General features: G+C 53.1%; 1 protein-coding gene across 8 annotated transcripts in view; it reads right to left on the reverse strand.

Moving 5' to 3' along the window:
- The window catches only part of Crtc1 (CREB regulated transcription coactivator 1), a 56,428-nt gene that overhangs the window by 22,436 nt on the left and 16,802 nt on the right, over nucleotides 1-17,190 (reverse strand). For 4 of the 8 annotated variants that reach the window (XM_087901107.1, XM_087901105.1, XM_087901104.1 and 1 more), the window contains exons 2-4: nucleotides 4,992-5,108; nucleotides 2,349-2,486; nucleotides 1,407-1,468 (exon numbers count right to left, since the gene is read on the reverse strand). The exons of 1 other annotated variant lie outside the window; for it this stretch is intronic. In XM_087901107.1, coding sequence (XP_087757233.1) covers nucleotides 1,407-1,468; nucleotides 2,349-2,486; nucleotides 4,992-5,108 — 317 coding nt within the window. Of the gene's footprint in view, nucleotides 1-1,406; nucleotides 1,469-1,716; nucleotides 2,307-2,348; nucleotides 2,489-4,991; nucleotides 5,109-17,190 lie in introns of those variants that run through there. 3 more of the 8 variants (XM_087901111.1, XM_087901109.1, XM_087901108.1) reach the window with 3 other exon arrangements.

Genomic DNA, 17,190 nt, shown 5'->3' on the forward strand with positions numbered 1-17,190 from the left:
GGTGACACAGGCCTGTCACCTCTGTGGCCAGGGCTGGACGACAGGTGTTAAAGGTCAGTCTGAGTCCATGAAACCCTGCCTCAGAGAGAACAGAGTAGCAGCAGAATATGGTAACAAGTATCGCCATCCTTTGTGGTCCCTGGGAACCCGCAGAGCCTGTGTAGTGCAGCCCTGACCAGCACCCGATACAACAGTGCAGCGCTGTACAGAACCCTCACACCTCCAGCTGACAGGACACTTGATATGATGCTGCACTTTGTGCAGGTACTACATTGCTCTTTTTCTCCAAGATTTATTTTATTTATATAAATGTGTTTGTGCATGCAGTGCCTCTGCAGGCCAGCAGAGGGTGTAAGAGCCTCTGGAGCTGGAGTTCTAGGTGCTAGTCAGCATGTGGTTCTGGGATTCAAACCTGAGTCCTTCGGAAGAAGAGCCAGTATGCTTAGCTGCTGAGTTGTCTCTGCAGGCCCTTGTTTTGAGACAGGGTCTCTGCAGCCCTGAATGGCCTGGAGTTCACAGAGATCTGCCTGCCTCTGTCTCCTACATGCTGTGACGGCAGGCGGGGACCGCCACATCCAGTAAACACCGACAAGCAGCATCCCCTACAGTTTCCTCTTCGTGGTGCTCGGATAGAAGCAGGGGCCTCAGGTGTGGCAGGTGGTGCTTGCTACAGCCCACATCTCAGTTGCCAAAGACCATTTAGAAATGTGTCTGAAAGGCAGCTTCCATGCAGCAAATGCCAGGCTTGTGTGCACACCTCTACTTCCGCCATTCAGGAGGCTGAGGGCCACTGGAGCCTGGTAATTTGCAGCCAGTCTGGGTACAGAGTGAGAGGCTGTCTCATTAAGAGAACAAAATAAAAATGAAACAGGCAAGGTACACCACTGACTATTCAATTCTAAAAAGAAGAAATAAAAACCAGGTGGTGGCTGCACATACCTTTAACCCCTGAACTTGGGGAGGCAGAGGGAGGCAGGTCTCTGTGAGTTCGAGGCCAGCCTGGTCTACAGAGTGAGTTCCAGGACAGGCAGGGTTACATGGGGAGATACTGTCTCAAAAACCAAACAAACAAAAAGAAATACGGAAAAAGAGAAAGAGAGGGAAGAAGAGGAGGAGGAGGGAGGAAGGGCAGGGGGAAGAAGAGGAGCGAGAGAAGCAGGAGGAAGAGCGGGAGAAGCAGGAAAAGAATGAAGAGCAGGGGAAGAGGGAGGAGGAGCAGGAGAGAAATGAGGCTTTGAAGGCTCCTGAAGTCACGTTCTCTGTATTTTGAAGTTGACTTCTGGAATTCTTTGGGAGCATCTGGCTCACTTGGTCACTTTCCAGTGACCATGCCCCACATTTCTATACACAACTGTAACAATCATCTACACTGTCTTCTCCCAGAGGCAGGTGGCTCTGGCACTGACCTCCTCCAGCTGGTGTCTGCAGGAGGCGAGAGGTACACGGTGCCATAGGGGCAGCTGTCAGCGTGTATGAGTTAAGGGAATCTCGCAGTGGACTCTGACCCTCCCTTGGTCACAAGTTGGTCGTGGCCACAGCATAGGAAACCTGATACACCGGCTGTGAGGCCAGGCTGCTGGAGTTGAGGGGCGTAGCTTGGGCTCCCAGCTTGTGGCTGGGTCTGCAGATAGCTGGCCTGGAGGGCAAGGGGTGTTTCCTGCCTGGTTGGAAGCTGCTGCTGGTGCAGAGGCTCCCTGGGGGGCCTGGCCCACTCACCTACAAGTCTGCACCACCCTCCAAACCATTCCAAGAGGAAGCTCAGGCCTCACACTGGGACCCAGATGCTTCATGGAGGCCAAACTCAACTGACCTCTTCAATTGAGGCAGTTCCTAGGACCAAAGGCTCAGAAGCAAAAAGCAGAAAGCAAGCAAACAGCTCCATCTTGCAGAGTTGGGGGCGGGGACAGGAGAAACCTAAAGCCACTCTGTGACAGAGGATCTCGCAGTGGCAGCCAAGTGAGGAGGAGGGCCCTGGCAGGTGTCCACCCTCCAAATAACAGAGGCAGGACTGTGTGTGGAGTCACTGCTGTGTCCATCTGGGCCTGGCTCTGTCTACAGCCTCAACTAGGACTCTCCACTTCCTGCAGCCCTTGAAGGCTGCGTCCTGATCACTCCTCGTGGCCCAGTCCTCTGTGGTTTGGAGTCATCTCCTTAACTCTGTTCTTTGTCCCACTGACCCCACCTCTGACTCCAGTACACTGGCTATCTGCAGGCTGACCCCACCTCTGACTCCAGTACATTGGCTATCTGCAGGCTGACCCCAGATTCCCTGATTTGGTGTGCACAGGCAACAGCATGTGCCTGTTCTGGCGCCCTCCCAATCCCACACATCCTCTGCAAAAGGATATCTGTCGCCCATGCTTGTCAACTGAGAGGGGCCGGCGGTGCGGGGAGCCAAGTCTGCCGCGCTCACGATACACTCTGTCTACAAGCCCATGGTGCCGTGTGGTCCGACTCGTGTCCAGGCCTGAGGGCTGAAAAGGTGTCTGGAGAGAAGGATGGGTCAGGAATGGGGTCAGAAAGGAGAGAGGAGACCCAAACCCAGATTACTGGTTGAGGCCTGAGGTTCCCCCAGCTTTACCCTCAGGGACCCCTGATCTGGGGACACATTCAAATCCACTCCATAGGCTTCTCTGGCAGCCCAAGTTCCAGCTGAACCATGGGGCTAGGGTGCAAAAGCTAGCAGGGGTGTCCCAGGAAGGTCAGGAGGCATGGAGTGCAGCCTGCATGTTCAGGCCAGACAGGGCACTCCAAGCTTTGCCTGGTTGCCAAGGGTAGCTCTCCTCTCCCCAGCTGGCCAGGTGCAGACAGGCCTCCACCCTCTCTTCCAGGCCTGGCCGGCCTCCTGTCCCCACCTACGTCATCTCTGGAGGGGCCAGCCAAGAGAGGCCCCCAGGGCTTCAAGCCCAGAGCTGCTGTGGGGCCCACCTGGCCCGGCACTTGCTCCCGAGAGGATCAAGACAGAGCCCAGAACAGCTCTGGGTTGAGCGGGGGCCCTCTCTCCTAGCCCCTCTCCCACTCCCACCCCAGCATCTCAGCCAGGCGCCACTGAGAGCCAAGTAGAGGCGCCTTCCGGAGCCGTGGCCTGGCTGGCTGGCTGGGGCTGCTTACCCACACCTGGGCTGGCACAAGGCTCCAGGCAAGTCTTGGTGTCCCCAAGGCTGCCAGAGCCTGTCACCATGTTAGGGTGAACTCAGCTGCCTGTGCCAGCCCAGGACATGTCTTGTCCCATGACTGCCTGGCTACCTGGGCCCTTCTGTCCCCAGGCATAAAGCAAAAGCCATTCTGATCTTCAAATGGGCTTCCTGCTGGCAGTGGTTGCAATAGACTGGCCACTTCTTTCTGTGTGTCTGTCTTCAGGGCTGGCTGAGTAGCCACTGCCAAATCTTTGTGACCCAGAGAGACCTTGCTGGTTTGGGATTTTCTATAGCTTTCCCCAAGGAGGGACAGTGAGGCTCTAAGACAGCCATGAACCTCACCACCAGTCCTGGAAAGGAAGGGGTCAGTCATGTTTCTGAGACATCTGTAAGCCTCAAGAGAAAACCGAGGCAGCTGCTGCCCATCTCTCTAGGCCAGGAATGCCTCCATGTAGCAGACCCCTCTCAGCTCTTTGCCCCCATTAGCAACCAAAACCCATCCTGCACAGAGGCCACTAGCCCTCTAGACCCCGCCCAGCCTTCCAATCCCCGCCCACTTCTCCAGGCCCCTCCTAGCCTTTCAGTTCTATCTGGGATCCAGTACTTGGGCATGTGCACGCTTCCAGGCTTAGACCATGAATCTTGGGACATGTTTGGACTCTGCTGCAACAGATCCCAGGTCAGGATATGTGCACAAGGCATCTGCCCAAGGAAGACCCCAAGAGTCCTGGGGGACTTTGAGCAGTACCCCATACACAGCCCCAAGATAGGGGTACTGAGCATATTCACCCTGGTAGGTGGGTGGAGGGGTACCTCTCCAGGAGTCACAGGGGTGGCTGTGGGTGTGCACATATGGGTGAAGGTCTCACAGGTCGGGGCTGGGCAAGAACAGCCTTAGTCTGGGGTTCAGTTAACACAGACATTGAGCTGTGGTCAGGGTTACCCCTAAAACCCACTGCACTAAAAATGCGAAGAATCAACACCCTGAACTGCCAGTGGGCATGTGTGCCTCGAGCAAGTGTGGGCCCAGTAAGGTTCCTTGTGCCCTCAGACTGAGAAGTGCACTGTGGTGACCATGCAGGGTTCAGTGAAGGTGCTGGGGAGGAGGTGCTGAAGATAAAATGGAGGTTACCCATCCCAGAAAGCTAGTGACTTCAGTATGCCAAGCCCTGGAACTCCACAGAGTGAGGTTCCCCAGGACCAAACTAGCAGTCTTAAGCACACCCAGGCACAGACTGACTACCCCAGCAGCCACATGGTAGGGGAGGAGTCATGATTCTGGAGCCTGCCAGCTCTTGGGGACATGGTTGTTCCCAGACCCTTGGTAGCACTGTGTTTGATGGCTGGAGGGCCCTGTCTGAAGACTGGGGTCTGGGGAGAAGACACTGGCCCTTATCTACATTATCCTGACAGCAGCTTGCGGCCTGAGGGAGCCATGCAGGGTGTGCAGCACTGCCAAGAACTGTCTGCAGACAAGTGGGGTCAGGCGGCAGGGGCTTCCTTCTGAGAACTGCAGATCAGTGAGGCAGCTGGAGCCAAGCCTCCAAGGCCCTGAGCTCTTCCAAGGCCTCAAAGCCCGCTGGCAGGTGCAGCAGCTGCTGAGTGCTATGACTAGCCGGGGGAGGGGGTAGGCTGACTCCAGAAGTCTGTGGAGCTCAGGGAACCTGGAGCAGCCGCCCCGCCTCCTAAAGACCTGGGATGTAAGAGAATGGGTGGAAACAGCTCAGCCTGGGACCACCCTGCTGTCTCTGCAGGCTGTGGCTCAAGTGGAGCCCAGAATGCGACAAAGTTGAGACAAGAAGACTTGGAATATTACCAAGGAGAGGGGAAATACTAGGAGGAAAGGGAGCTCACCTGGAAGGAGAAATCCATGCTGCCACTTCCAATCTGGTTCACGTTGGGCAGAGACCCGCCATAGTACTGGCCGCGGCTGGGGCCCAGCTGCAGGTACTGGGACTTCTGCAGTTGAAGCTGGAGAAGCAAAGCCATCAGCTGTCACCATGCAGGAGGGAACATGTTCTAAGAAAGCCCACAGAATACCCAGACACCCAGAGGGTTCAGGTGGAGGAGTTAAGGGACTATGTGTTGAGGGACCCTGTGACAGAGACTCTGAAAGAGACAGAACCTATTCTAGACGGTGCTCTCCGAATGGGATAATGCACTCCAAAGAAGCTTCTGACCATGAACTTGTGGAGCTAGCTGCCTGGCTCACTCTACTGAGAGACCTGGGGAAGCCTGGCCAGAAACCACAGACATGCTGGCCATTGGGAAGCCTGTTTCAACAGTGGAAAACTGTTTACCAATATAACACGTGTTCCAGCTCCCACAGGGCCGTGGGGCTGTCTGTCTGACCCTCTAGCCCTAGTCTGAGCACTGGGGATCCTGCCTAAGCCCCTCAGCTCCTTGGTACCCTGAGGAAGCAGGTACAGTCACATATCTGAGTAGCATGCCACATGCTAGTCTCTGGCCCTGCTTAGGAGTGGGGGCTGTAGGGATGGGGCATGGCCCATTTCCGGTGTCTGGACGTAGTGACCAGGGAAAGTGCTGTCTGTTCTTGCTGTGCTGTGGTTGCTAGGGTCCTGCACTGTGTACACAACAGGGCTGCCTCTCAGTTTCTCTCACAAACAACTGGCGGCCCAACTTCCCGCCCCTCTCCCACACCAGCCCTTGCTTCCTGGGGAGGCCTTGGACACTGGAGGAGGGAGCAGGACTCCAGCTGGCTGCATGCCAGGCCAAGCACCTCGCCCAGGTAAACAGCTGTTTCCTGTGTGCCTCAGTGGAGGACAGAGAAAGACGAATGGGCCTGGTTCTTGGGTGCCTCTGCTGGGTCTGTATTGGGAGGTTCCTGTGTTCTCAGTGGATGCCAGCTGGTCCCACCCACAGCTCCCCACTGAGTTGCTCCCTGCAGCTATGAAATACGGAAAGGGGCAGGCAAGATGGCTCAACAAGAAAAAGTGTTTGCTGCTAAACCTAAGGACCTGAGCTCAACCCTTGAACCCCAGGGAGACCTGACTCCTACAGGCTGTCAGTTTATCCTCTGATCTCCACCCACACAAGTGAGTGTAATTAAAAATATGAAACAAAGCTGAGCAGTGGTGGCGCACATCTTTAATCCCAGCACTCAGGAGGCAGAGGGGGGTGGATCTCTGTGAGTTCTAGGTCAGCCTGGTCTACAGAGCAGGCTCCAGGACAGGCTCCAAAGCTACGGAGAAACCCTATCTCAAAAAAACCAAAACCAACCAAACAAACAAAAAAAACCAAAAACCAAAAAAAAAAAAAAAAAAAAAAAAGAAAGAAACAAGCGAGAATAGGAGTGCTTCTCGGGACGAAGCCAGCGTAGCTCCTAGCACCCATCTTGTCCAGGGCTGGGTCACATTCCTTAGGACCCCATCAGTCTAAGCCTCAGTTTCCCACCTCCTAATGTGAGTGCCACAGATGGGTCTGTGCTCTACCAGTCCCGTGGTGACAGAAATGGCATGGAACAGTACACGTGTCCACATATGGTTCTCCATGGATGGACAGAGCCATAGGGTTTTGGAGACCGGGCACCAGAGCAGTGCACATCAGGCCACTGTATTTACAGCTATGTCTGGTATTTGGGGACGAACCTCAGAACTGGGTCTGACCAGAACGATCCTCGGGGGTTCCAGTCCACTCTGCACAAGCTTTACCCTCCTGCAAGATGTCCAAGCCTACCCACCTAGCTCACACCTAGCTCAGCAACTCAAGCCTTGTTGCAGCAGCTGCTCTATCTTGGCCGTCAGGCCCATCTTTGGTGACACACAGAATTTGCACAAGACACCTGGAGGCCATCAGCACATCCTCCCTGACAGGGTACCATTGTGGTAGGGTATGGGGCAACATTTGTCATTCCAGCACTTAAGAGGCTGAGGCAGGAAGGGCAGGAGGGCAAGACCAGTATCTTAAGTGTTTCTATTGCTGCAAGGAAAAAGCATAACCAAAAGCAAGTTGGGGAAGAACAGGTTTATTTGGCTTATGATTCATCATCAGAAGAATTTAGGGTAGGAGCTCACACAGGGCAGCACCTCCACGCAGGAGCTGATGCAGAGGCCATAGAGGGCGCTGCTCACTGGTTTGTTCCCCAAGTCTTGCTCAGCCTGCTTTCTTATAGAACCCAGGGATGGTCCCACCCACAATGGACTGGGCTCTCCCCATGAACCCATGAATTACTAATTAAGAAAATACCCGCAGGCTTGCCTACACCTTAGTCTTTTTTTGTTTTGTTTTTTGTTTTTTTTTGTTTTGTTTTTCGAGACTGGATTTCTCTGTAGCTGTGGAGCCTGTCCTGGAACTCACTCTGTAGTCCAAGCTGGTCTCAAACTCAAAGATCTGCCTGCCTCTGCCTCCCGAGTGCTGCAGCTTAGTCTTTAGAAAGCATTTTATCAGATGAGGCTCCTGACTCTCAGAAGACTCCAGCTTGTGTCAGAACTGCCAGTCTCACTACATGAGACCTAAGTAGAAAATTGAGACGACCCAATAAAGTAGCAGAAGATTTCTCTGTTAGTTTAACCTCCATGGGGAAAAGCTGTAACATGAATGTGAATGGTGGGTGATGGCCGAAGCCTCTCCCTGATGATGGAAAGCCCCCACAGCTCCCTCTCAGGGCAACAGAGCCAAGAAAAACCTCACCAGCCTGACAGTACGTCCTGAGCCACCTAAGAGCTGGAGAATGACCACAAATCGGCCTGTCATGCAACAAAGAACTCAAAACCCAGGTATCGTGAGAGACTGATGATGGTGTGGTGGCCTCCTAGTCCTATCCTAACAGGGTTTGATTTTCAACAGCTGTTCATCCAATGCTACCATGACAGTCGCTATTAAGTCTCAGTCTGTAAGACAAGCATGCAAAGGATGAGCCGTGTGAGCTGTGTGTCTGACAGCTAACCACAGGCTCTGAATTCCCAGAATGCACTTCTGTTGGAAGGAGTTTTTGCTAGATTTTTATGTTGAAGACAAGAACTCAAATATAGTCAGACGCGGAGCCTGGATTTAGTTTCCATCAGTCATTGGCTAAGGAGACCTGTTTAAAAAAACAAAAGAGGGGCTGGAACAGCCATGCCAGGAGGATGGCTTGGCAGGTTTGGGCAGCTCGGTACCAAGTCTGACCAAGTCTAATGACCTGAGTTTGATCCCCACAATCCACATGGTGAAGGAAAGAGCCAACTCCCACAAGTTGCCCTCTGACCTCCACATGTGTGTCATGGCTCACTCTCACACACAACAGATAGAGAGATAGAGAGAGAGAGAGAGAGAGAGAGAGACAGACGACATAGTTTTTGGTTTTTTGAGAGAGGGTTTCTCTGTGTCCTGGAACTGGCTCTGTATACAAGGCTGGCCTCGAACTCACATATCTGCCTGCTTCTGCCTCCCTAGTATGGAGGTTAAAGGTGTGCGATACAACCGTCCTAACTAGTTATTAAGGTGTATCATCACACCTGGGCTTTAAGGTCACCTGTCATCAGTTTGACCTCTGAGGAAGCTGGACAGCTGGACACTGAAGTCAGCCACGCTGGTGGCCACTCAGTCCGCAGGACTGACCTTCAACAAGAACCCATATGCCCAGGCAGTATGGCTATGCTGGCACACACTGGTGTGGGAGGATGACCATGTTCATGTGGTGTCATAGGGATGGGACAACTGAAAGGCCTGTCCCATGTCTCCTGGGTCACCCACCCTGCACCCTTCTGGTTGAAACCCTGTCCCTGGGCTGAAATAAACTATAACTGTAAGTCAGAGAGCTTCCAGAGAGTTCTGAGTCTTTCTAATACACTGTTGGACAGAGGGTGACCCTGGGGTGATGAGATCGTGACCTGTACCCCGTAAGCCTCTCCTTGGCCGCTGCTGTAGCCTCTTCCTACAGCCAAACCACACTCTGTCCTGTCACACTGCTTCCTGAGGACACAGAACTGGTCTACAGAGACATGCCAACCTGGTATCTGCTGACGAGCATGTGACAGGATGAATAAATGAGAGAGGGGCAGGAGTCTGCCCCTCTGTGGGGCTGCTCACACAGGACCGCCCATCAGTCCCTCTGAAGCCAAACTGCACCTCTTTGGGGGTCAAATGACCCTTTCAGAGGGGTCATATACCAGACATCCTTCATATCAAATATTTACCTTATAATTCATAACAGTAGAAAAATTACAGTTATGAAGTAACAGTGAAATACTTTTATGGCTGGCAGTCACCACAGCATGAGGAACTGTATTAAAGGGTCAGGGCATTAGGATGGTTGAGTTAAACCACTTGTCCCTGATCCCCAGGCCAAGCTGGCCACTTTGACCTAAACAGGTACATGTGGACACTGGCAGCTGAGGGACCTTCCAGGAGATACAGTAACTGCCCCCACCAGGAGAGCTCAGGGCTAAGGCCTGTTGGATGCCTCTCTTTCCCACACTCCCAGCTGCCAGCAGGGGTCACACTGCAGCATTCCTGCTCAGGTCTGCGGGCCAAGCCCAGGGCCTAGGTCTATAAACAGTCCTCTCCAAAACTCTGGGAGCCCACCTGGACAGAGGGCAGGCACCACATGTTTGCTTTAGCCTGTCCCCTTCTACTTGCCCCACTGCTGTAGGATTGGGATTGCCTCAGCCTTCTGAGTGAGGCTAGTGTGGGAGAATTGTCTGTATTCTGTCAATCATAAATAAAACGCTGATTGGCCAGGCAGGAAGTATAGGCGGGTCAACCAGACAGGAAGTAGAGGCGGGGCAATAAGAATAGGATAAGGTTAGGGAGGAGGAAGCTCCCTCCGCCATTCCTGCCCAGACCACAGAAGAGGCAACATGTGAGCTGTCACACTGAGAAAGGTACTGAGCCATGTGGCTAACATAGATAACGATAATGGATTAATATAAGTTACAAGGACTAATAAGAAGCCTGACTTAATGGGCCAATCAGTTTATAATCTTATGGAGTCTTGTGAGTGATTTTCTTTGGGACTTGCCGGCTGTGGGGTACCGGGTGGGACAGAAGCCCCAACAAGTTGGCCCTCATGTTACATGCTGCCATCACAGGTGTGCACCACGGAGAAGAACAGAAGGCAGCTGGAGGCACAAGTGCACTCTCAACTGAGTGCCATCCAAACCTGTAGCCTGGTCACTGCTCTGTTTGTGACTTCTTGGCTCCCAGCCACCTTGGACCTTGGATCAGTGAGTCCCTGAGACCTAGTGCCTGCTGTATTCAGGACCAGACTGTGAGTAGAGCTGTAGTGGGGTCTCACTTCCTGCCTGCTAGCTGCAGTCTTGGACCCTTCCAGAACGCCAGCCCCTGCCCATGAGAGTGAAATGGCAGGTGCCCCTGACATATTTTCTGCTGCTGTTCTGTGATTAAGAGGGCAGGCTGGCCCACAGAGTTGGCAGACAGAGGAACAGCCTGTCTCACACTGCGGCCATGCTGGGCATGACTCCATAGACAAGGCATATGGAGGGGTGGCAGCTAGAGGGCACCTCTGGGTGCTCCCTGTGCCCCTCCACCCAGGGCAAATCCCAGGTGAACATGATAAGACCAGGTTAGAATTCTAGAGCTGTCCAACTGCCACAAGCTGGTGGCTTCAAGCTGTGGGCACTGCCCTGGAGGCTCTTTCCTGCCTTGTCCGTCCTCCACATTCCAGGCAGCCAGGACAGCTCCAGTATCTATATCCCCCATGCCGTGGCCTTCTTTCTGTGTCTCCGCCTCAGGCCATGTCCGCCTCTCTCTTCCACCACACAGCACAGCCCTTGGTATCTGTGGGTCCCACGCTCAAAAGGCCCCAGACAAAAAGATCACTGCATCTTTCCAAGATGCCCACAGAGTCCCGTGATTCCCTAAACGCCACTGTGACAATTCCCACAGTTCAGTGGAGTTAGGTGTTCCAACTCCTCTGGAGAAATTTCCAGAAGGCTTGGCAGAGTCTGCAATACTACCTCATGTCAGAGAGGGACCTGAGTACTCCTGGAATTTTGTATCCACAAAGCCCCAGCACCTAAACCCCACAGATACCAAGAGGTGATGAAGTGGCCCTGGATTTGACTCTCACCTTAACTGAGAGTGAGTTCGCCTTGAGACATTTTTCTTCCCCCCCCCCCTTCTTTCTTTTTGAGACAGGATTTCTCTGTGTAGCTTTGGACCTGTCCCAGAACTCACTCTGAAGACCAGGCTGGTCTTGAACTCAGAGAGCCACCTGTCTCTGTTCCAAAGTGCTGGGACTAAAGGCGTGCAGCCACCACCCGGCTCACCTTGAGACTGTTTAAAAAAGTGTATTTTTTGTGCACGCCTTTAATCCCAGCACTCAAGGCCAGCCTGGTCTGCAGAGCAAGTTCTCGGACAGCCAAGGCTACACAGAGAAGCCCTGTCAACAAAACCAAATCCATGTATTTCATTTTTAATTACATGCACTGTGCACATGTTCACAGATATCAGAAGGGGACACTGGAGCCCCTGGAGTCTGAGGAACCTTTGTTCTCTGCAAGAACAGTACTCATACTCCTAACTTCTGAGCCACCTAACTAAGCCCCTAACTAAGGACTTTATTTCTGTACCCCTGGTTCAGAGTGTGAGGATGCCCACTAGGGAGACTCTCAAGGTCTGCCTAGCATACCAAGCAGGGCAGGGTTGTCAGACTGGGGCCCAGACCCCTCCAGGACCCACTGCAGATGGAGTATCTCCCCAGGAGGGTGGCTCAGTGGCGGGCCCCCTGTTGGCTTCTCCTGTGGGGTAGACTGACAGGGCATCATAGAAAACTCACCCCTGGCCGTGTATGACGCCACTATGAGTATTTCCTGGGAACGGGAAAAGATCTGGCATTTTCCCTGAAAGACCTGTGCAACTCCCAAACCCACTAGCCCCCGCCCCCCCCCCCCCCCCCCCCCCCCGCCCCCAGCATCACTGTTCAGATGGATTGGCCTTGGGCAGGCCATGATGGCCTGTAGTTACCTTGGCAACTGTCTGGCCTTGTAAAGAGATTAATTGGAGCAGGCTGACACTGGGGCTCTGTCCTGTGCAGGGACTATGGTGAGAAGGAGCAGAAAGAAGAGAGGGATATATGCTTGGTGTGTGCCTTAGTTTCCCCCTTGTTTGTCTGACCTTCTTCTGCTCTCCCAACTCCACAGCCCCTCTACCAGATAAGCCAGTTGCAGCTGCCTCAGGGCCTTTGCATGGATACAGCAGGGGGATCAGACACTGCCTAGAATTCCACAGGGTTCTCCCTTCTTCAGTTTACACTCTGAACTTCCTTGTCCTGGGTCTGTCTTCTGACATACTATCACCTCCATGGTGACAGGAGAGGAACGTGGGAGAGGAGTTCGGAGATGTCACAAGCAGCTAGGAAAATGCAGCACTGACCAGAAAGAGAACCTCTAGGGCCTCCCCCTGGGGCCACAGCTTCTCCTGGACCTGGACAAGGCAGCAGCCCTCCACTCATAGCTCAAATGGGGAAGAGGCCTTCCCAGGGCTGAGGTGGCATGCACCCCAGGAGAGCTGACAGCAAGCACACAAAGGCCCAGGTGTGCACACTGGAGCTCTATAGCTTTGGAGCACAGTCACAGAAGGCGGCCAAGGGCAGGACCCTGGAAAGGGGCCACCTTCCCAGTGCTCTCTGAGAGGGAGAACTGGCATTCCTGGATTCTGAAAGTGTCCCAGGAGCTAGCAAGCTCAGGGAAGGCCTCAAGCTACTGAAGTTCAGGAGGGGCTGGTACCAAGGCTCTGGGGTAGAGGCCTCGGAGAGCGCCAGCCACCATGAAGGGGACAGAAGCCACACAGTGTCACACTCTCACTCAGCACTGACAGAGACTGGGGCTCCTCCCCTCCACACAGGACACTTGACGCCTCCCCTGCCCATGCTGCCCCAGCCCTGTCAACCACCCACATCCCACATCCCCAGAAGGAGCCATCTGCTCCTCACACAGGGATCCCAGTTCACTCTGATCCTGGTGGAGCAGAACCAGCCCCCAGGCAATGTGCTCAGGCTGAGGACTGGCCAGCTGCGAACAAACCTCTACCAGAGGGAAGGAGAGCTCCAGGGCCCCAAGGAGGATGAGGACAAGAACTATAAGCTATAAGCTTTCACAAAATCTACTCCCCAAGGATGCGGGACAGCTGCCCCCGTGCTCCACACGAGCTGGGTGAGTGCTCTGCCCGAGCAGCACTCCAGCCTCCCAGAAGTTCTAAAGGAAAGGGTTCTGGACCCGAGTAGCAGTATGCACTCTTTATTTGTCCCACATATGCACACAGTCTAGTGACCTAGACCACTAGAGGCTTAACTGGGGCTGTGATGGAAGACGGGGTGTGCAAAGGGTTCTGGGATGGCTGATCCTGGGTGGGGGTCCCTTCCCACCCTGGCAGCCCTGACTCTGCTCACTATCTTTCTAGATGTTCTGGACATGTACCCCCAGCTATGCAAAATGTGGCTTTTCATGTCTGGCTTCTGTCATGTCCTGTCTGTCTGAGATGCATCCGGCCCACTGCATGCCCCAGGATGGGCACACCACATTACTGTTTATTTATTCCTCAGATGATTGACACTTGGCATATTTTTCCATCTTTCGGCGGTTGGCAATAATTGGTGAACACAAATGTGCAACAGAGCCCTGGCTTCAAGTTGCAGTGTCCACCTGGGAGGGCCGTGGTGCTGCCGGCTCTCTCCGCGCACTGGCTGTGGCGTCTTCCCCGACAGCTCATGTGTCACACTCCCACAGGGCTCAAAGCTTCCAGCCTCACCTCCTCCCCAACACTTGTTCCTTTTTGGGTCTCTTTGTTTTTGCAGTGCTGGGGTGGAACCCAAGACTAGAAGCACACTGTGCGAGTGGTGCTTGGCCCTGACAGAGTCTCAAATTCAGAGCAATCCTCCTGCTGCAGAGTCTCTAACACTGGGGTTATACGTGTTGCATAAAGTCGACAACTAAAGTTGGTCAACTTTATGATTTCATTTTTAAAAAATTAAAAATTATGTGTATGTGGGTTTGTGCACATACATACAGGAGCCCTTGGGTGGAGGTTTCAGATCCTCTGAGATACCTAAAATGGGTGCTGGGAGCCAAACTCAGGTCTCTGCAAGAGCAGCCAGCTCTCCTGATGTCTGAATTCTCTAGTCCCTCAAAGGGTCTCATGTAGCCCAGACTGGCTCTGACTCCCTACTGCAGTTTCTGATGCTGGAGTGACAGGCATGAGCCACTACCCAGCTGATGTGTGTGCTTTTGATTTTGAAGGGACAAAGGTTCCAACTCTTGCATTTGGACTCTTCTCAAAAACTTTTTTCACTTTTTTTTTTTTTTTTTTTGAGACAGGGTCTCACTATGTAGTTTTGGCTGTCCTGAAACAACTCCCTCTGTAGACCAGGTTATCCGTGAATTCAGAGCTCTGCCTGTCTCTGCCTTCCAAGCATTGGGATTAAAGGTGTGCACCACCATGCCCAGAACATTTGGGTTCATGTCTGTCCCCTCCTGTGATGTTGCCAGGGTCCTGTTGGGTCACTAGGCTGACCAGGCACACTGAGGGCACTCTGCCCACAGGAGGGGAAGATGCCCAGGGTGAGGGGATGAATGGAGGAGGACGCAGGCATGTAGATTCCAGGCTGAGTCACCTTAGCCCCGGGTGGGCCTCCAGCCTCCCCATCTCTGCAGCCCACTGTAAACAGACTCAGTACACAGCACGGTGGGGCCTCGGAATGCCTTTAATCAGTCTTCATAGCAGCTGCCAAATTTCCAGACCCGGGAATGAGCGGGTCTGTGGCGGGCGGCGCCAGCTGTTTCTCTAGACAGCGGTGGAGGTTAGACATAGGCACTTGGGCCCAGAGCTGGGACGGGTCCCTTGGGGTCTGTACAGCACAGCTGGTTCTGTGGGGCCCTCCTCCCTCTATGGGGTATCCAGCCCTGTCTTTTGGCCTAGAGCCCATTTCTGAGTGAGGTCTCACAAAGGGAAGAGACACTACTGTGTCCCCACTTTGCAAGTGGGGAAACAGGTTAGAAGGGGCCTCTGTTACAAATCAGACTGTCTCATGGGCCAAGGGGGGATTTCATGAGCTCCCATTTTGGTCTGGGGCTCTTCATGAAAAGTCTATTAACAATTGTACTGGAGCTAGGTAGGCATGGTGGGACACACCTTTAATCCTAACACTCTGGGTGCAGAGGCAGGCAGATCTGAGTTCCAGGTCAGCTTGGTCTACACAGTGAGATTCATGATAGCCAGGACTATAAAGAAACCCTTGTCTCAAAAGACCAAAAACCACCCCAAAATGAACCTAGTTGTATTAGAGGCTGGACGTGGGGCTCAGTAGTGGGGAGCTCGGTGGGCAGAGCACTTGCCAAGCATGTACAATCCCTGGGTTCCACTCCTGGTACAATATAAACCAGGTGGCACAAGCTTGTAACTCAGGAGATGGAGGCAGAAAGATCAGGAGCTTGAGGTCATCCTGGGCTATGTTACACAGTCACAATGAAAAACAGGGAAGCCTGGAATATCCACATACCTCAGTTTTTAGGGATGGCAGAGCCTTGGGGTGCCAGGGTTCTTTTGTGGAGACCCACAGCAGTGTGGGTCTGCAGGGGTCTCTTGGTCTGGGCTCTGAAGTGACCTGAGGTATATGGCTGACCGGCGGCCACCTCCTTCCCAGGTGGCCAGGCTGGTAACTAGGAAAGCTTTCTGAGTTGAGTCACACACTAACCTACCTTGGGAACCAGCAGGAGGCCTGCGGCAATAAGATGATCATACAGGGTTTAAGTCTAAGTAGCCCAGGGGGAATGGCCTGTACTATATAAAACTGTGCCTTACCAAGAAAGTCCTGCCCACCCAACTTCTAAAGGCAGCTAGCTGCATTAAAAACTGGAGTCTCTGCAGTCAGTTAAAGATCTGAAAAATGAGGCCTGGACTTAAGGAGAGGGATGTGGCCAGAAGTCAAGGGATGACAGGATGACCCAAGCCAAAGGAAGACACACACAAGGGTAGAAAGAGAACTGAGCCCTATTCTCACTACGATGTGGGTCTCTGCAAAGGCTCAGAGCAGAGTCTGGACCACAGACAGTAGAGAACTCTCTAAGTACAGGAGATCATGGGACCTACACGCTAAGCACAGAGCTAGCTGAGCAGAGGCCGACCGAGTGAGGAGGTAGACAGTCACAGGAAGGCAGATCAAGGGGATTCCTGCAGAATGCACAAGGGAGATAGTGGGCAGACAGGAGCAAGAACAGAGAAGGAGGCACAAGACGTGAGGGACATGGTACCAGGGCCTTGCCAGGCTAGCTCCCATGGTGGTCAGCACAGAGGTGCCAGGTTGGTGGTGCTAGAGCCCAGACCATGACAGTTACTAGGGGTGGCAAGTGCCTGGAGGCCAAACGCAGCAAATTTTCTAGTCTGAGAGACGTGGGAGGTCCTTCTGTCTGTGTCTTGCTTTTATTGGTTAATGAATAAAGAATTGCTTTGAGCCTATGGTAGGGAAGAACAGAACTAGGTGGGGAAAGCTAGGTTGTATGCTGGGAGGAAGAAGGGAGGAGCAAGGGAGATGCCATGGAGCCTCCGTCAGAGTCAGACATTCTGAAACTTTGGTGGTAAGCCACTGTCACATGGCAATACACAGATTAATGGAGGTGGGTTAAATTAATATGTAAGAGTTAGCCAATAAGAAGCTAGAGTTAATGGGCCAAGCAGTGGTTTAATTAATACAGTTTCTGTGTAATTATTTCGGGCCTAAGCAGCCAGGAACTAATTCACGCCCTCCATTCAACATCTGTGGACCTAAGGAACTGAGGTTCCCCGACTACAGGTTTGCTGTGCTGCTGAGGATAGCCTTGATATCTTCATGCCTCGGTGTCCTTAGTGCCAGGATGACAGGCATATATCTCTACACCCAGCTTTGGCTTCTCTTTGTGTGTGTGTGTGTGTGTGTGTGTGTGTGTGTGTGTGTGTGTAGGTCAGAGGACAGACCTGAGTTTACTTCCTCAAGAGACATTCATCTTATTTTGGGGAAAAGCATTTCTCACAGGCATGGAACTGGGAGTGGAGATGAAGCTGGCCAGCTGGTGACCCCATGTCTCTGTTTCCCTACCCGGGGGTTGCAGGCATGCACCAT

The sequence above is a fragment of the Myodes glareolus genome, chromosome 23, assembly GCF_982192425.1.
Source record: "Myodes glareolus chromosome 23, mMyoGla1.1, whole genome shotgun sequence".
Lineage (NCBI taxonomy): Eukaryota > Metazoa > Chordata > Mammalia > Rodentia > Cricetidae > Myodes > Myodes glareolus.